This window comes from Ctenopharyngodon idella, chromosome 15, assembly GCF_019924925.1.
Source record: "Ctenopharyngodon idella isolate HZGC_01 chromosome 15, HZGC01, whole genome shotgun sequence".
Lineage (NCBI taxonomy): Eukaryota > Metazoa > Chordata > Actinopteri > Cypriniformes > Xenocyprididae > Ctenopharyngodon > Ctenopharyngodon idella.
The window spans coordinates 21,862,382-21,883,493 of record NC_067234.1 but is presented as its reverse complement, the minus strand read 5'-3'; the positions used below and the strand labels follow the sequence as shown (position 1 = coordinate 21,883,493).

At 35.9% G+C, this 21,112-nt stretch overlaps 1 protein-coding gene and 1 long non-coding RNA gene across 3 annotated transcripts in view; one reads left to right on the top strand and one right to left on the bottom strand.

The window, feature by feature from the left end:
* The window catches only part of LOC127494972 (uncharacterized), a 90,610-nt gene that overhangs the window by 7,203 nt on the left and 62,295 nt on the right, over positions 1-21,112 (top strand). Inside the window, exon 1 of one of the 2 annotated variants that reach the window (XR_007925023.1) lies at positions 4,694-4,796. The exons of the other annotated variant lie outside the window; for it this stretch is intronic. This is a non-coding gene — a long non-coding RNA (uncharacterized LOC127494972). Of the gene's footprint in view, positions 1-4,693; positions 4,797-21,112 lie in introns of those variants that run through there. 2 annotated transcript variants of the gene reach the window in all.
* Positions 2,458-4,644, bottom strand: zgc:162730 (uncharacterized protein LOC564559 homolog). The gene is made up of 2 exons (XM_051861250.1): positions 4,443-4,644; positions 2,458-4,338 (listed from the first exon to the last, which is right to left on the bottom strand). Exons 1-2 carry the CDS (start codon positions 4,473-4,475, stop codon positions 3,406-3,408), a joined length of 966 nt encoding a protein of 321 aa, XP_051717210.1. The 5' UTR covers positions 4,476-4,644; the 3' UTR covers positions 2,458-3,405.

Genomic DNA, 21,112 nt, shown 5'->3' with positions numbered 1-21,112 from the left:
CTGTTATTGCAATTTTCAGGCCTGGCTTTACTGTGCGGTACAACAGCTGCCACTGTTTGCTGTGTCAAGCGCACCAATAGCGTCCTAAAGCGCATTGAAAAGAAGAGAGAAGGAGAAGACAGGCCATTTGTGTGTTCGTCTGGTTATTTGCTTTTACTGGACTGGCACTGTTGTTATGGTTACACATCCTGTGTGTGTTCTGGCTTAGAAGACGAGAGTAGCGTAATAGACTATAAAGTTCATTTAACTCTTAAATGTGACAATGGCTTTTACACCACAAATATTAACCATTTAGTAACTTACCCACCGATCTAGAGACTTGGGTGGAATGACAGAGAACTTTTTTTTTTGTCAATTTGATCAGATTTTCCTGTGGCATTTGGCCAGGCCCACACTTCCTCATTTAGGGCCAAAGTGTGACATGTGATATCTTAAAGTGCCATCTTCCCACACATGACACCGTTATGTTTATTTTGAGTTATAGTAGTCTTTATATATATATTTAACCTTATCAGAAGATAGATATGTTGAGAAGTGTGAGGAGGAGAAGATCTCATTCTGGTTTTAGCTCAGATGGATCACACTCTTTCACTATATGTGTGTTTGGTACATATGAAAAATGTCCTGTAACAATATAAATTAGCCTGTATAGAGAATAAAATAGCCTGTATACTATGTGTTGAAATGAAATGAGTTTTATAGGGACAGTTTTTTTTTTTTTTTCATTGTTTGCATATTTATTTATTTTTAAATGGCCTAAACTTAACTTCCACTAAAACAGGAAGACAGGGCAAGACATATTGAACAGCTCCTCCCCTTTTTTAAAATAGCCAATGGCGTTTTGTTTATATAACAGCTCAGCCAGAGCCGTTGAGCTTGGTAAAGCCTCAGTTTCCTCCTAATCTCTAACCGTTTCTCCTCCTAATCTCCTCCATATTGCTTTAAAATAGCATTTTGTGCAGAATTCATATGGGTCCGATATGTTTTGTGGTCTGTGCCGACTCGCGCATGTGATCCGCTCTGTGCTCTCGTGTCTCTGGACCGGAGTAGACTGTGTGCGCACTGCGACTGTTTGCGTGACACTAGCGTGAAACCAGACTTCAGTCACCCCAATGGAAAGCATTTGTACACTGTCTGAATTTTTCCCTATCCCCTATATAGTGCACTATGTGCCATTCACCATGTAGAAAGTAAATGTGTGAACAAGTGACCAATTTTAGCAGGGTTGCCAAGTTTTCACAACAAAACCTGCCCAATTACTACTCAAAACTAGCCCCAAAACAAGCGCGTTTCACGGGCGGCTTTTGGATTTTACCCATCAAAACCGTTGATCCATATTGGCGGAAGTGAGAGACTGTAAGTTTTGAATGCTTATATCTTCTAAATTTGAATTTCGTCATTGTTTTGGAGAATGCTAGCTTATAGATAACAGTAATGCTAACCTATTCATACTAAAAGCCAAAAAAAACCTTTAATGCATTTCTTAAGCTAAATTTCAATCTTAAGTTTGATAATATGACAGACATGTAACAAAATTACATATGTGTCATAGATTGATGATATGGGCCTGGTTTTACACACCAAAAAACAAACAAACAAACAAACAAAATCTGTCATCATTTACTCTCCCTCAATATGAACCCCATTGACTTGCATTATATGAACAAGTCCATTTGATACATCGATACATCTTCTTGTATCTTCTACATAAAAAAGTCATAGTTTATAATTGGGGAAAGGTGGGTGGGTTGTTGTATGATGTTATACTTTGCAAACCTGCTCCGAAATAATATGTACTAAAAACACTATGCAAATGATTTTAAGTCATTTTGATTCTGGTTTCACAATAAACTGATGTTTGCATATTGGGATGTCTTGTAGTATGTTTACATGGGTTTATGAACATGATAGTGAGGCTGTGGTTAGTTAAACAAACATCAAGCGTCAAGGCAAGGGGAAAGGTTGAGTAACATGAGGTTAAGTAGCACAAATGTAGCAAACAGTTCAAAAGTATGGGTTCCTAATTCTTTAGTAACGTTCAACGTATGAAGGAGCAATGCGTAGGCTTATGTAATGCATGACAATGTCATAGGCCTGTGATAAGATCTGCACTCCATTAAACTGGCCAACTCACAGATCTAGAAGCTGACGGCCTCATTTGCGACACAGGACAGATTTTTATCTCTAAAGACAGCTATCAATTGCTTCAGACATTGTTCTGTGATATGCATAGTTGTCTGGGAGATGCAGGTCAGAAGTGTGTTGTTGTGTGAAATACCTCTGTTTATGCCAAATATGATCTTAATCCTGCTTCTAGTATTTACAAAACAGCATTTTTCTTAGGAAAATGATGAACTGATTTTGAAATGTAAGCAGTTGTGAGGGACACTTTGCAGGGATTCTTGTGATTTTGTGGTATGGTGCAACTGACATGGAGTTCAATACAATACAATACAATTGTTTTTCACAATTTGCATTTATTACATTATTTTGGTCAATTGAAATTGTTTCCATCGTTTTGTGTCAATGCTTCTTAAATTTCTTTCGAAGGCCATGACACATTGATAAATAAGTAAAAAATACATTGCTATAACTTCAATAAATACTTAATAAATATATTAGTTAGGTCTATACAATTACAAAAACATCGCAAATGAAGCAAACTACTCTACAGAAATACTGTAATGTTACAGTCCCTGATAAAAGACAAGTTTCCTTGAGTAAGGACCCAACCAGGGTTGTCAAACATTAACTTGACAGCTCTTGTCCAATATAAATATATTGTTTTTTTTTTTTGTTTTTTTAGGTTTGTTTCTTAGTCTTCTTGTACAAAACAGGTACCTAACATCATAATGCTTTGGTTAAAATGCTACATGGAAACATTCTCCCAGTATAGATTTGTAAAGTGCATTCTTTGTGAGTGAATGTATGGTCATTTTTTTTCTCAAGTTTGTCACATTGTTGGTTGATATACAGGGTGCAAATTACTTGGGGGATCAGACCCCTCTCAAAAACTTACGAAATTCTTTTAAAAAGCCAATCCCCCTAATTCACACACTGGATATATGATATATACACATACATAATTATATATATTTGACACAAGCTCTGCTTATGCCACTAGCATAGGTTATGATATTTTAAGGCACTTGTCTGCAATGCTTACTGCTAAACAACGTTGAAAAGCAAGAAAAGCAAAAGCAAATGGAAGACAATATCACAGACAATAATAATACACCATTATAAAAACAATGCCTGGGCTACTTAGGCTTTGGAGGGCAGCTTGGTATCAAAATAATCTCCTTTAGCAAGTGTATTATAATAATAATAAATTAACAGTATTAAGACTCGTTGCACATTATTTTTGACTGATTGAATGATTGGGAAGGAATCGCGGTAAAGTCCTTAGTCAGACACAGACATCCGCGCGAAAACAGAGAGGCGCTTCCCGCTCGAGGCGTCGAAGGTGGGAGACTCGGAGCCGCTCGAGCTACCGGTGCTGCTGTAACTTTCGCGGTCTGACAGCGAGTCTTCTGAGGAAAAGCGCTGCAGGTTGGCTTTGTTTCGGTCTTCCTTCATGTATAGCTCGTTGCTGGAACCCTGGAAGTTATTTCCGTGTCCGCAGACACATCGTGAGCGAGTCTCTGGTGTGAAGGGCGCGTTGTTGTGGATATCTCCACTACTGTGACGGCTGAAGGGGAACATGTCGCGGGAAGAGTCGCTGAAGACGGGGGACAAGATATCGGCTGGAGGAGGCGAGACCGAGGGCGCGCGGGTGAAGCTCAGGGGCTCGTATAAAGTCGGGGGAGAGTTGCTGCGAGTGAAACCGGCGAAGCTGACGCTTTGGCGCAGTTGACGCGGGTTCTGGTCAAGCCCGAGCAAAGAGCTTTTCTCCTCGTGGATGAAGTGACAGCGGCTTCCGTATGGACAGTATCCAAACTGGTAGAAAGTGCGACAGGCTTGAGTTTTGTATTTGGGGTGGCGGTAAAGACCTCGCAGCTCGCTCTCGCCGTGGGCGAACTGACATTTGGTGCCGTATTTGCAGCTGCCGTGCTCCTGAAAGCTTCTGCACAGCTCGGTCTTGTACCGGTTCGAAGGCAGTGTTGCCAGGGGAGGAAATCCGGGCGGTGGGGGGACGTCGTGGGGCTTCATTCTGTTAAAGGTGTCGGTCAGGCTCATGGATCGGTCTGCTTTGAACTGTGGTTTACTGGGCGATCTGTCGTTCCAGGCGTCCGCCGGCCAGACGTCGTCGTTGAGCCGCTCGGAACTGATGCTCTTCGATGCGAACGAGCGAGATAGCTGTGGAAACGACTCATCTAAACCCAGGTTGATGAGATTCTGTAAAATAAAGACAACATGAATTAGGAGGATAAAACACACTTGGCAGTTCTGCCACTGTCCCCAAAGATAAACAAAACACACGTAAACTCAATTTAACTTACCCGTATGAGACTTTCGCCAAGCGTATCGGACATAGTTAAGTGTTGTTGTAAAGGAATGATGCTGTCAGAAGTTGCTGTCAGAGGGCTGGTAGCGTTGTGCTGTTTTCAAGGCCTTTTATACCAAGAAATAGTGGGCGGGGCTATATATTCCCGTACGTCGCTCTCACCGATTGCCGGCGTTGCCTCGTAAAGCACAGCTTGAGTATTTTTAGCCACTGGCAAAAAAAAAAATGTTTCAGTTTCACCGACAGGCAAAACAAGAGAGTAGTGTGATTAATTTACAGTAACCTGTCGCGATAACTGCCCCGACAGACAGTTTCCCATGGCCTATAGAACACCGCTTGGTTGAGAACGGTACTGTTTATGTTTTTTCAGCATGTTTTTCTTGTCACTGTGAGAGAAAATCAAATTTATATAGGCCCTAAGTTTGAAATAATCAAGAGCACTTTACATTTAAATAATATTAAGTTCATTTCCATGGCTTTTTGGAATACTTGATTCGTAAAATGACAACATTCAGTGACCAAATGTTTCTGAAAAATGGCAACATTGTAACTCACTTCTCTATCTATCTATCTATCTATCTATCTATCTATCTATCTATCTATCTGTATGTCTATCTATCTATCTATCTATCTATCTATCTGTCTGTCTGTCTGTCTGTCTGTCTATTTATCTATCTATCTATCTATCTATCTATCTATCTATCTATCTATCTATCTGTCTGTCTGTCTGTCTGTCTGTCTGTTAAGTAGCTGCATAATAAGCTGGAAAAAATCATATCACAAAATAAGCCCTTTTTTTAAAAGATCACCCTAGCTGACTGTATTTTACGCCATATAGTTTCAAGATTTTATGAATTTAATTTTATACAGTTTGGTCTGTTTAATCAACAACAAAAGTGTCTATCACAGCAGTGTGTGACAGTCCATCCTGGTTTCATTTTTGTGGTATCAATCTGACTCATGTTATGAAAGCTTCACTTCGGCCACTTGTGGCCATTATGAGAACTGAAAAATATATCATCTGTATTGAAAAGGGGGGAAAAAAACATTAGGGGTAGGCTAAATTAGATTAAATATGGGAGGGTGGGACTAGACATCACATGTTTTACTGTAGTGAATGTTTTTTTTTTTTTTTTTTTTTTTAATAAAAAATAAATAGAATTTATTTATTTTATTTATTTTATCTATTTCTGTATATGCACAAATCTTGTCTATAAAAAATGATATTAAGCAGTTCCACCACTATTGGCCAGAAAACAAAAGATACTGTTCATTGAACTTTTGTGACAACATGCCCCCAAAGCAAAGAATGTTGTTACAATATATGGGGTAAGTTGTCACAATGGGAAGTTTCCATTAATCAGCATATACACAAAATGTAAAATATTACATACAAAGATATCGACACATTGTTTTGGAAAATTTTACTGTGACACTGTGAAATTTACACTATTCATGAATAGAATTATAGATTTTTTTGTTTAACCTTATGTATGCTAGTGTTTTTCACTTTTTTTTTAAACAAACATTTATTATAAAAAATATACTGGATTTTTTGTTATATATATATATATATATATATATATATATTGTACACTCTACAGTATAATAAATAAATAAAATTAATTAAATGTTAATAAATAAATTTTAGATGACTAAATGAATAGCATAATAGCATAATTCCAGAGAAGCACAAATGTGAGTCACTTCTCACTTGTGCACATTAATTGCTGATTCCTCTGGAAATTTTAGCAAATGTTGCCTTCAGTCATGTTGTCTGATTTTCTTTTGTTGCATGGGCAACTACATCTGTAGTTGCTGCACTGACTAAAACAGGCAAGCCATCTCATGTTCACTTAAAAATAGCTGCCTCTCTCCATGACTTTGTCCAATTTGGCTGGGCATGGATGTTAAAAATGGTGCATGAGACATGGAAATTCTCACTTGTGTCATCAGACACATTTCTTTAGGGATCTTGGCTCTCTGTTTTCCTCATTGGCAGCATTCCCACAAGTATGGAAACTCTCCCTCATCAACCATCAGCGGTTTGCTTTGCTTGCTCATGCTCACATGCTTGCCACGGCATGTATTCAAACAAACATATAGACGATTGCACAGATGGTTTGAGCTTTTCTTTCTTGTGAGCAATGGTATGTCACCTTTACCAATGTGAGGGGATTTCCTAAATAGAGCTATTACACATTTCTTTAATTCGTCCTAAATTAGCACCACATCCAATTCGGATCATTATTTTCAAAACTAACTAGTGTGTGTGTGGTTATATATATAAAGCCATTATATATATTTAGCAATATACATTGCTAAATTTTTTGGTATGTAATGTCAGAAATGTAAGTTATATTGGCTAAAGCAAAATGAGACATACTGCCTTGTCAGAACATGACCTCACATAAGGGGTTAAGTCTTACTAATGTTTAAATCAGAACATTAGTAATACATAAATGTTTGGTGCTTCTGTCTAGATTCATTTGCACTTCTACAGTGGCATCTTTAGTTTTCTTTCCGTATATTATGACTCAGCAGGGCCAGGGCAGTGTCTTTGGGTCAAAGCTCATATTTAGATTGCTTCTATGGGAAAGTACCTTACGTTCTTGTTCTGCAATCAGAACAAATGATTAGTCAAATCTGGGTCAACTGAGCAAATTTATTAGCGTTATTCCCTCTATTAACAGATTATTCCTTGTCTGGTATTTATTTAGTTTTAGTTAGTTTTATGAGTTGAACTGATCTCTTATTCCACTTTTACTTTCATATGGGAAAATGCTGACTGTATTATTCAAGGGGGAAGTTTATATTTAGAATACATGGCATAATTAATCATGTCCCCTCATGTACACCTGGTGTATTTCCTTTTTTGATTAACCCTTGCATTACACCACCAGGACAAATTTTGTCATAAAGCACATAAGAAAAATACATTAATGCACACAAATAGTATATTTGTATTATTTTATTAATTACATGGCTCATGGGATACTTGATTCAGATCAGACAGTTGCAGAATTCAGCAGTCAAATATTTCTTCAATTTCTTCATTCCTTTCTCATTTCACTCTACTCTTTATTCTCACATGATAAAGATATTTAATTATGTATAATATAATATAATATAGTGCTGTCAAATCAATTAATCGTAATTAATCGCTTCTAACATAAAAGTTTGTGTTTACATAATTTATGTGTGTGGGTCATTGACGAATAAGGTTTTTAAAAGTGTAAAAAAAACATAATGGAGATATCATTAATTTTGAAGTTTTATTAAGTGTTAACAATGAAATTTTGTGGTTTTTATAATTATTAACACTGCTTTTGTCATTTTTTTACAAGATGGACAAAATTTTTCACCAAAAGTCATTCGGTTTAACCAAAAAAGACATTCGGTTTAACCAAAATTTCGGTTTTACCAAACGACACTCAATATTTTCAAACAATACTAACAGGCTGATATCTAGCTAGCTATAGTAAAAGGACAATCAAACAAGTTTTTAAAATATTACAACATTTTCCATGTTTTATAGTGGTTGTACCGAATGACCTGATGTTTCGTGACATGTGTATGAGCAAGAAAAAACATGAATTTTTCAAATAATTCAGAGAGTTGAGTTAGTTACTTTGCTTCACGACCATGTGGTCTTTTGCAGGTGTCTAAATGATGTCACATCCTGTCACATGATATTGACCAAAATGGTCCCTTTATATTGGTTACTCCAAATGACATCAATGAAATTCATTTTTCATTATTATCATTACTATATTATATTATATTATATTATATTATGTTTCATTTGTGAAAATTACTGGCCGACTGAACATTATCCATTATGCTTTTTTCCTGCCTGTGATATATGTGACAGCTATGCCCCATAAGGAAATGTAGTAAAGCTTTCTGTCAGTTTTCAAACCACTATAATATGTCAGTAGAAACATAGCAAGTTAAAGGATAACTTAGCTACTGTAAAGTTCATGTGTTTGCACTTCTCTCCTCTGCTCTGTTTTCACTTAAGGTCTTTAGATTTTACACATCCCTCTGAAACACATTTCCACAGTGTGAAATATTCACTGAGGAACAAACTCAGCCTTATCCACCAAATACCACCCTTCTCTCTGTGCAATAACTCTGTTTATGCAGTCCATGTGTTTACACACACAAACACACTCCCAGAGCAATCATAGTCGGCTAGTACAGTTGCACTACTATGAGTCTTCTGATTGAAATCTCTCACCTCTTTCAAACGTCTTTCAGATCCTCTACATGAACAACTAAGTCCACCATCTGCCATTTGAGCAACTTTATTACAGTCCAAACCAAAACAAATGAACCAGTGATTTCCTGCTGTTCTGGATATGTTTTGCAGAGCCCTGTTTGGCACTGTACACACTTATATTTTACAGCGTTCACGTTCCCACAATAGTAGGTTATGAAGAAATTCTGATGAAAATATGCATGTAGAAACCCGTTCAGGATCATATGATGATGACTATTCACCACTAAAAAAAGGATGTAATGAACTGAAATACATTACTCACTCCTGTAAAAAAAGAAGTGTTTAATGTGCAATTTTAGTATGCTTCAAATCTTAAATGCATATTTTTCAAAATCTGTACTTGCAGAGAATATAATGTTAATAAAATAAAAGACCACTTAAGTATACTTAAAGATAGTAAACTTTCATGACTACTACACACTTAAGTACACTTTAAATAAGTGCACTTTGGAATCATGCCAAATTAAAAGTTTTACTTTAAAGTACACTTTAAATCATTGTTTTAATGTTATCGTGCTTTAAAGAAGTGCACTTATTTTGATGTGTCAGCCAATAAACTAAAGCACATGCAAAGTATTTGATTATAATTTTAACTGTAGTATACAGTTCAATATTACATTTAATATATTTTAAATGTTCTAAATTGCAAATATTAATACAAATTTAAATACATGATATACAAGTTTCAATAGAAATGCCATTGAAGTTTACCATAAATATTTGTCAGTGCATTCGGCAGTACACTTATTTCAGTAGTCATATTTCAAAGACAACAGAAGTAATGATCAAATTACATATAAATTTGTACATAAATCCTACTTAAGTGAGCCAAAAAAGCACTCTAAAGTAAAGCTAATTGCATTTAATTTAAACTATAAAACATTTTAACTTAATTGCAATTTACATGCAATTAAGTGTCCAAAATATTAAATTCAGTTTGCGCTTACATATATTATTATATTATTTCCATAATAAATACTCTCTTTTTTAAAAGTTTTCTAAAGTGTAGCATAAAAAAATCTGTGGATTTCATAGTTCAGTTGGCCTTATCTCAATGAAACCCTTGGTTAATATAAGTCATTTTATTATGAATCACTACTAAATTCACAGTAGCTCATTATAAAGTTGTTGTGGCCATATTGCATCTCTTCTGTGGGAATATTTGGGCCCAGAGCTCACAGACGAGCGCGGTATGGTCCTCAAGACTGGGTGCAGAATCTCTCATTCTAGAGTGAGGTCCTACATTTAACCAGCAGTAGTGCTCCATCTGTCAGCCCTCTCTTTTACTTCTTTTGCTCTCAAAGTTGGAAGTCGTACAACCACAAACATTTTATTGAGGTTTATTGCATAAAACCCACACAGAACAGTTCTTAATGGAAGAAAAGGGTTGTTTGTAATGCTCACGCTAGGAAGGTGCTTTATTTCTTGGTGTATAATTATTGGTCTTTTTGAAGCATTAGTGTGCGAATACACACACTTTGTAAGCATGTGTCCCTCAGAGTGATTTTTGCAGCAATCCCCATTGAATAATGAGGATTGAAGTCCCATTGAAGTCCCAAATCGTAGTATTTTGAAATGAGTATTTCAAAGATACCCGGATGGTCTACTTTTTCTTGTTCCGGAATCCGAAGTGCGGATCCGTGCATACTTTAATGGCTAATAGTGCCCACAACCCGTTGGACAAAGATTCGATTAGAACTATAAACACGAATAAAACGTGTTAAAACTACAAACATGATGGATGTACAAGACCGATGGTTAACTAGAGAGGTTTAGATAAAGGGGTTTGAGTGATTAATAATCAGTATGTAACCTGACAAAAATATATTTATTCAGTGTTATCCACATTATATTTGCAACAGCACTGTGAACTTGATGAGTAAACGGTGACAGGATGCACGTAACTAAGCGACAGAGCTGTCCGTTAAAGACAGTTATGACAAAGCAGTATGTCCCAAAGGTTGTCTAATATTCTGCTACACACTCAAAAGTATGTACTTTTCTTCACAAAAACAGGCATAGCATAAGTAGGCGAACTGGGATGCAGCAACATTTATATGAGGGATCCAACTCACAATAGAAACAAAGCTAATGGCCTCAGAAGACTTCCTGTTTTGAACATGAAGAAATGGGCGTAAGAAGCGGATGTATACAGAAGTCTAGCCTATTCTGAAATCACAAAATTTTCCTCAGTCTGGCTCTAGGAATTTAGAGCAGAAGAAAAACCCAAATGTTGTAAAACTTGCAGAGAGATTCCAGTGATAATGTCAAAACATCCATAAATCCATAAATTAAGTCAAACCTACTCCTATCCCTCAGGGGTCACAGGGTAAAGATTATTGATGGTCAGATTGGAAAGAAAAAAAAAAAAGAATTAGCAAACTACTCTATGGTTTACAATATTCATATTTGAAGAGATGATAAAACCAACAGAAAGTACCCTGAAAGTAAAAAAGAGATGGATAATGAAGATAAGGATTGGGATAAGGGAGGAAAACAGTAGGCGTGAGAGTCTCGTGTGCGTCACTCATGGCCTCTTGCTCTTAGGGATGTGCGAGTGTTATCTCTGCACCATCCTGCCTGTCAACATTCCCCACTCTCTGATAACACAGCGACCCTTCCAGCCAACTCCTTTAAAGGAAAAGTATGCACCTAATGAAGGAAACATACCTAACTATTATGTGCCCAGATGTTAAACGTGCTTGAACATGATTCCATGCAGTTTTCACTCAGTTTCTGGTGAAATCTACAGTTTAAAAGTTTAAATGTGAGCATAATTTTATACTGATTATAACTTGCATTATTAGCCTCAATAGTGTACTGTAAGGGCATTTGTTTGTACTCAAATCATGTACTCGTGCAGTTCTTTGTTTTGGCATTTGTCTTAATGATTAAGCGTAGAGCCAAAGGATTTATTTTATTACTGGGCATTTTTGAGCACACAATAGCAGTAAGTTAGAGAATTAGGACATGAAAAATCACTCCAACTGGCAGCTGCTTGCTTTTCAGAGTGTAATCATACTTATGCCACGACATTTCTTGAGCTTTGGTTGTTTTCTGAAAATGTTTGTCAACCAGTGTATCCAACCGTACTTTCTTTGTTTGCGTTTCATGTTGAGCAATCTTAGCAGTAAAAGCAATTTTACATAAGCTTGCAGAAATCTATCACAGAGAAGTGACAATTTGATGAGCTGAATAAGCCTTCTTACGAAAGACCTGGAGGCTCATTTCCCGAAAGTTTTGTCATCTTCCTCTTTCACAGATAGGACGTAAACGAGTCTAGTCTGCGGTTTTCCCTAATTTTCTCTCTGTGCTTAGCAACCTAATACATTTGATATCTATGACCCCAAAAAAGTGATTATATGCAAAAAACACAAACTCAATGAACACTTCAATCAATCAATCAATCAATCGATCGATCAATCAGTCAATCAATAATAAAGGTAATTGTGATTTTTTTTTTTTTATATATCTTACAATTGCTACTTATTGCTGACTTATCTCAAAATTGCTACTTTATTGCTTGTAATTGCAGCTTTATTTTTAGTAATGTGACTTTATCTCACAATGTAACTACATTGTCATAACGGACTAATTCTTGCAAATGTGACTATATTTCACAATTATATTTCACAATATATTTCTTTATATTTCACAATTGCAACTTTATTCCTTAAAAAATGGGTAATTATGACTTTATATGTCACAATAATGTTAATTACAAAAAATGTAATTTAAACTGTACCTGTTTTTTGTTTTTACTCTGAAGCGAGAAACAGGTTTCCATACAAAACTTATATAAAGTCAAAACATTCAGTTCATTCAACTCATGTTGTTAAAGTCTACCTAGAAACTTGCAGACTTTCAAAACCATTTAGACTTTCAGTGAAACTTTGCTCTGTGTGCTCAGGAACACACGATAGCTTATCGCGTTCACAGCGTAATCACGCATGTGACTGTTTGCCTGTGACGGCGGAGAGCAAATAGATCTCTCTGAGAGAAAGCACACCGGCCTACCCCTGTGCAAACGCTAAGCTAAGCGTCAGATTTAGCGTTGGAGTTGCGTGCCGTGCTAAGCCCAAGAGTGCTGCTGTGCAGTCCATCGGATCACACTTCAAACGGCCTGTGTGGTTTGAGTTTTCACCAGAACATCCCTGGCTCCATGAATGAGGCCTTTCTCAAGGTCGGACTTGACTTGTCGGCTCGAGCAGGACGCAGGTGGTGTGTGAACTGTGTGCTTATACCTGAGGAAATCCTCCATAAACCTGCCTTCATCTGACTCTGCTTTAAAAGCCACCAGTATTACCACACCATCTCAGTGACAGAGTTTCGTGAGAGTGAAGGCCCTCAGGTCAACACATAAGTGTGGGTTTCTTTTTTGCTGGACTCTCGGTAACTTGTCAGGCCTGAAATGAATCACTCCCGAGTGGATAAGTGTGTGTGGGGATATGTTTAAATGGCTCCATATGGAAATGCCCTTTTTCATCTGTGATTTACGCACGTCTGAGTCATTCCCTATGAACAAAACTAAGGAATTGCTTTCTTTAGATTTCAAAGGGTCCTTTGAGTGTCAAGGTTTGATCTGAATTTGTTTAAAACACGACAATGGTTTTCACCCTGCTTAAAAAACAAAACAAAAACAAAAACAAAAACAGATGGCTTAAAAATGGTTTAAACCAGTCTAGACCGGTTTGCTGATCTCAGCCTGTTTAATCACTGGTCTCCCAAGCTGGTTATAGCTGGTTTAAGCTAAGCTAACCAGCTGAAAAGTGTCTAAAACCACTCTAAACCACCCAACAGACCAGTTTAAACCAGCCAGCTAACATCTTAAACTAGTTCAGGTTGGTTTAAGATGTTTTATTTTAGCAGGGCAAAATGTTAGTAGGGTACATCAACAATCAAAGACTTTTCAGATTCTTTATTTCATATCTTATTATTATTTTATATATTGCATGTTTTTATGATATATTATAATTTAGTATTTATATTATTTTACTTGGAAGAACCTACCGACCGTTGTTTCTCAATACATAGCTCGTAATGTTCTTCATATATGACTGAGTGTGATTTATGTTTTCTGTGGGAAGTCCCATAATGTTTTTTGTTGGGCAAAATCTCCTTTACGATCAGTGGAGGGCTTGCATGACAGTTTTGACAGTAATCTCAAAGCACAATGATTCATGCCTGTCCAGTTCTTTTTAAACATTTTTTTTTTTTTTTTTTTTTTTTAAGAGCTTTGAACATATGAAAACAAAATTTCTCAGTTAATATTTCATAAAAAAAAAAAAAAAAAAGATTTACTCATTTTAATTTCTAGCTTTTACTTCACACCCTTCCACAGCATTCCAGTTTAGCACTTTGGGTGTGCCTCTCATTGCGTAAGAGTGTTGTTATTTCAAATGTACTAATGTATAACCATGACATATAACAGGTGCAACGAGTTTCTGTGCCAGGCAAGGAAGTCAGCACTTCAGGAAACGTCCCACTTTCATTTAGTTTCCATTATCACTGTGTTATGCAGTGTCACATGTGTGATTCAAAGGCACTATGTTGGATATTCTTTTGAAAGTTTCCACTTTGGCCAAATGACTTGAATGAAGAAACTAATGAATAAAATGTGTGGTCTAACCTTAGTGCTCTAAATCCATCTTTCCATGAGCTCAGCACCCTTATTTACCATCTCATAATGATGCGGGAGTTAGTTAAAGGGTTAGTTCACCCGAAAATGAAAATAATGTCATTTATTACTCACCCTCATGTCGTTCCACACCCGTAACACCTTCGTTCATCTTCGGAACACAAATTAAGATATTTTTGTTGAAATCCGATGGCTCAGTGCATAGCCAGCAATGACATTTCCTCTCTCAAGATCCATTAATGTACTAAAAACATATAAACCAGTTCATGTGAGTACAGCGGTTCAATATTAATATTATAAATTTATATTATAGCGTTATGAATTTTTTGTGTCAAATCATGATTCGGATCGTGTGTCAAACCGCCAAACTGCTGAAATCACGTGACTTTGGCGCTCCGAACCGCTGATTCGACACAAAAGATTCATAACGCTCCGAAGCTTCATGAAGCAGTGTTTTGAAATCGGCCATCACTATATAAGTCGTTATTTTGTTTTTTTGGCGCACCAAAAATATTCTCGTAATAATATAATTTTTGCACCAATAGTGTCAACAAATCACTAATAATGTGTGTTTAGGAAACTTAATGGGCGAACAAAAAGTGCATTGTGATATTCACAATTCTGCTCAATCATCAGCAATCATCATGAATAAATCATGAATATTCAATGTATCGCTCAGCCCCTACAGTAAGTACACATTTGTTTTGACCAATAGAAAATAAATGACATGTCACCGGCAGCCTGTAGGCCTGTGGTGATATTTTGACGGCAGCTAGGCAGGTGGGGTCAGTCGCCTGTGCCCTCTGGCTGGGGCTGATCGTGTTGACTCATGTGCAGATGAGTCAGAGTCCTGGTTAGCACACTGACTCATCCTGCAGCTAAAGGAATGTGTTTAACAGACCGCAGCTGCTCAATCCACATCAGCACACAGCTTCGGGAGAATCCCACTCTAACCTGAACTATAGGAGATTCCCAAGGGCTGCCTATAATCCTGTTTAATGTTTCTGTAAAATGGATGTTATCGCTTATTCATTACCTTCAATCATGTATTTAATTATAGCTCTGATGTTTGGATGGTGGGCAAGTCACTGGAAACCTCTTTGCTCTTTCTATGGCTTTAAAGTTAAAGAAGAACTGTGTACTTCCCACACTTTTACTTCCCGACAAGTGGTTTTTAGTACTAGTAAAACAAAATTAAGAGAAAATTATGCAAATTTGGTGTGTAACCAATGCTATCTGTGCATTTTATCATTCTCATGCTGCACATAATGAGCATGATGGGAAATGTAGTCTTCCTCAATAACAGAAAATGTTACATAAAATGCATTCAAGCTACACTGTACAGTCAATATTTGTGAATGTTATTACTAACAATTCCCATTAGCTTTAGATCAAGTTCAGATAAAGTATTTAAGTTCAAAAAAAGACTTGGCTGGTCATGTGATCCAAGAAGGAACACCACAAGGAGGCCAGCCACCTTATGTAGAATAAATCAGCATTATAGGCCACACACTGACGTTCTCACCTCCATTGAATATTTATTATTCTTGTCTAAAGTATTATTCATTTTTTTTAGTTGTGAGTAGAAACAAACAAACAAACAAACAAACAAAAAACTTTTAACCATTAATCTTAGGAAATACTGTAAGGTCTATGGCTTTGTGCCTAAAGTTTTCCATATATATTCATAGCAGATTAGGCAAAATCATTTGAAAATAAGTGTAGATACCAGAGTCTCTCAGACCAAAGTCATTGTGAAAGTCCAGTTGTGGCGTCTGGAATTCAGCTGAGCTTTTTTTCATGTGTTTCTCATTTCTTTCACAGTCTATCATCTGGAATCTCTTTTCATTTGTCAGTGAAATATAGCTGGGCGGTGTTGGTCACAGCCTGTTAGTGTGCATGAGGATGAGATGGAGGAGGATATGGACAAATGGATTGCATTTACAATGCGAGCGACTGCCCAAAGCATTGTACACACTGCTTAGCATGAGTAATGGGTATTTTCGTGGAACTATGTAAATCTTGAGTCCTCTGCCTCTGGGGCGGACAGATTGTGTTCTGTAGAAAGATTAGAAATGGGGCGGCTTTGCTTTTTTAAATTTTTTTTTTATTTTTTTTTTTTATGATTTTGTACATTGTAAACCCAAGTAAGTTGGCAAAACTCAAAAACATTGAGGCAATCAGTTGTCTCAATTTTTAAGTTGAGAAATTCAAAGTTTAAGTAAACAGAACTGCAGACTTTTATTTTGTACTCATACATTTTAATTGTTCTTAACTTGAAATGTTTGAATACACTAATTCATACATTTAACTTAAAATTATCATATAACCTCAATGTAAACATTTTTATTAGTGTAAACTTTTATTAATGTAACAAGTTAATTCAGAAAATGCTAACATGCTAATTTGCTAACATGTTAACAATAGCATGGTATAGCATTTGCTAAATGAGTACAGCAATAAAAAACATGACTTGCTCTCAAACCCAAGCCGTATGCACCAATTGTCGCCATGATGGTAACTCTCCAAAACCTACATTAACAGAAACTCTTCTAAATTAGCATAACAAAACATTAATCACTACTAAATCTCCCACTTAACATTAATCTTGCACAATATTATTATATATAACACTTAATTTTAGCATTTACTCTTCCTTTCGAGTGCCATGGGCAAAGCATGTTGGGAAATAGAAACCCCAGCCCAGTATCAGTTAAAATTAAGTTCGTCTAAATTAAAAGAAATAAGTTCATAAAACTCAAAACAATGAAACAGTTCAGTTTAAGTAAAATATATCAGTTCTGTGAACTTGAAAGAAAAAGAAAGTGCTAAATACTCATTTAAGTTTGTCCTACTCAAACTAATTAATTATTTTGAGTGTTAGTGACGGTGCAATGGGTATAATTAAGAAAAAATAATAAAAAAAATAAATAAAAAAAAGAGTGTTTTCAACAGCTCTTTCCAAACAATAATTGATCTTCTGGATAGCTGAAGCTGAATTCCTCTATATTTCACCAGGGAGCTCAGGTGGAACACCTATGATTCATTATTGGTTTTATGCAAGCATTTGGTTTAGCTGGTTTTTACAGCTGCATTTTCCCTCTGGTCTCCATCTAGTATTTGTGTCTGAATTCAGAGGCCTTTTTTGTAGTGCATAAAAAAATAAAATGTCATAAAATTTGTAAATGGTGGCACACCAGCTGATTTTCCATGTGTAAGCACAGGATTGTGCAACAGGATGTAGAATTTCAGTGCATGGGAACGTGTTGTTCTAGAGGCCCACAGTGTCCCAAGAATTTCCCAAGAAATTCTCCAGTCAAACTTGATTTCTGTGCATTTCCATGGAAAATTGTTTGTAGGGACCAAATCAAATTGATGGCTAGAGCAAACTGCTGATTGAAGGAGAAATTCCAAGGAAGTAAAAAATAGTAGAGAGGTGGAGAATATACCAGGAAGAACGTAGTTAAACACGCCCGGAGCTGTAGATTCCAGACCACAAGTTGCATTTTGGTACCTTTAGATGATATCTGTGTTTTTCAAAGCCAGTTTCCTAATGCAAGTATTTGTAGTAGAGCACTCTTGAACCTGACTAGTTTTATCATAGTTTGTCTCTGATTGTTTTGCCAAGTTTGTGCAAAAGGCAAACTTTTATAAGCAAACATCTCACTCAGGGTCTAAAAAAACTTGTGTACAATGTTGTAAACAACCCAGCAGTGAATCACTGTGTACTATTGTGTAATGTTTGAGTGTACAAGCACATTATCTTATGATCTGACTCATTCTCCATGAACAGGTTCTCCTCCGTGTCATGACAGCAACATAACACAGCTTCATCTGTAATCAGAGTAAATAAATCATTAATGAAATGAAATGAATTTTTTTTTAAATTATTATTATTATTATTATTATTATTATTTTAACTGACTCTCTGCTGTTTTTCAAAGTCTTTATTTTTGCATGGAACTGCATGGAAACTAACCAGGTCAACTTGACCCCTAACACCATCATAGGCACACAATTTGTATAGACTTTCCAAAACAGCCAATAATTCACCAAACCACCAAAACATTATGTGTATCTCCATGTGTATCTTCACTGCAACGTTTACCCTGCATAGTTTTGTTTTTTTGAGGATGAGGGCATGTCACGCAGTCTTGCTGGCATCTGTCCAATTTGACTTTAGTTTCTCCCAAGTGACACTTCTAAGTTTGGTTTGATGTCAGCGACAAAAGTTCACCCAAAATGAAAATTCTGTCATTAATTACTCACCTTCATGTCGTTCCGAACCCATAAGACATTCGTTTATCTTCAGAACAAAATTGAAGATCTTTTTAGTGAAATCTGAGATCTTTCTGTATCTCCATTGACAGCCTACGCAACTACCATTTTCAAGCCCCAGAAAAGACATAATTAAAGTAATCCATGTGACTCCAGTGGTTTAACCTCAATTTTATGAAGTGACACGAGTGGTTTGTTTGCGCAAAAAAAAAAAAAAAAAATTAAAATATTAATCGTTTAACGTTTAAATATCAATGTCTGTTCTTGCGTCAACACAACACACATGCGTTGTCGGTGCTCTCATTAACGCGTGCTGGATATTAATATTTTGTAAATGAAGTGGTAAATTATGTTTTTTTTTTTTTTTTTTTTTGGCAAACAAAGCACTCGTGTCACTTCATAAAATTTATTTTAAACCACTGGAGTCACATGGAGTACTTTAATGATGTCTTTACTTTCTGGGCCTTGAAAGTGGTAGTTGCATAGGCTGTCAATGGAGGGATAGAAAGATCTCATTTGTGTTCCGAAGATGAACAAAAGTCTTCCGGGGTTGGAAGGACATGAGGGTGAGTAATTAATGACAGAATTTTAAATTTTGGGTTGAACTAACCCTTTAAGCAGACAGTCAACAAATGAGAGTAGGGCTGCAACTAACGATTATTTTGATAATCGATTAATCTGTCGATTCATTTTCACATCTGAAAATATAAAAATCGAACAAATTATATATATATATATATATATATATATATATATATATATGTATGTATATGTTTTTTTTTTTTAAATTAAACATTTATTTTAATTATTTAAACAAATGTTATTCCACATCCTGCCCAATGCTTTTACATTCTAAACCTAAAAACAACTGATTGCTTGCTATTTTAAAGCAGAAATTAAAATGACTAAATAAAAAAATAATTAACAAAAACACAAAATGTTAACTTGTACGAGGTATGACCATCATAATAAAGTGCTAGCAGATATTAACAATGATTTGCAGCAGATAGGCAACAATGATTATATGGTTTTGTTTTGGAATCCTTTATTTTGTTTGCTTTGTTTTCTATTTTGGTTTGGTTTTGTTTATATGTTATGTTTCACTACGATCACAACCGATTGTTCAGCGTCGTCATGGAGGCAGAGTACTGACTATATCCTGTTTCTCAGCATTCCTCCACAGATTAGCAGTGTTCCAGTTTAGTGCTCTATGCTCTTCTGTCACGCAGACAAAAGAAAAATGGTGGCGAAACAAACCACGAGTTGATTACTGTACCTTTTTAGCATTCAGAGGAATGTTTTCAAACATTTCGCAGAGTCAGTATCGGCTGAGACAGCAAAAAGTTAATGAAAACAAGATAACAGTGTGATTTAATAGAACATCATAATTTAATTAAAAGTTCAAAGTCCCAGACTATATAAATCAAAACATAAAACGAACATCAGGAGGACAGTAAACAGGTAGATGTTTTTGAAATGTTCTTGGCTATGAGTTGTAAAGTCTATATCAGTCAGCATACACCAAATGTGCCAAACCACAATGACACACAGTCACATGAGGCGAATGAGGAAGCACAGGCCGCAGTTAGTCACACTTCATCCGTACTGCACTTAATGCCACACAGACGTCTTTAAAGCTTCTCATCCACAGCATGCAGCAGATTTGAGACACTTTGTGTGATATTCTTTATTATTTTTCTTGCTCATTTATTAGTGGTCTTTATTAAACTCATCAACAATATAGTGCAAAAGCTTTTCATTTTATGACAATATGCAGCTTGTGTGGTCAATCAAATATTTGAGGAAATGTTTTTGTCAGTAATGTGACTGTGCACATGATGACTGGGATCTTCAGCCAATGTTGGACTTTTTTATTTATTTATTTTGCTTTATAAAGCTGCTGTGGTCAAAGGTACTACGAATATTTGCAAAGTCATACTTTTTAAGGCAATATAAATGTGACATGATATACCCAATACTACATTATATTTCAGAAAGTTTCAATTATATTTTGATACCCCATCAACTTGACAAAAACACCTCAAAAAGAATTAAAAAAAAAAAAAAAAAAAAATGTTACCCCCAAATTAAAATATTTAGCCGCCTTTCAAAGAATTAATATTTTTCTGTGAAACACTAAAGTTGAAAAATCTTGCATCTTTGGGCATAGTGATCACATCTGTCAAGCTTCAAAATGATAGATAGATAGATAGATAGATAGAGGGTTAAATGTCACGGCAAAACTGACAAACTGCTATTATATAACCGTGTCCTCATTTTAAACCAATGTTGCCCATTGTTGCATATTATTTGTATGTTTTCCATAGCAACACTATTCACTTAAATACTGACATGTATGTTTGTTTTTCCTCCATGTCCAAAGCCTATTATCACATTCATTTGTCCTGATTACTCATTGCATTGAAACAACGTGCAATATTTTACTTTAATAACTTCTGCTCTT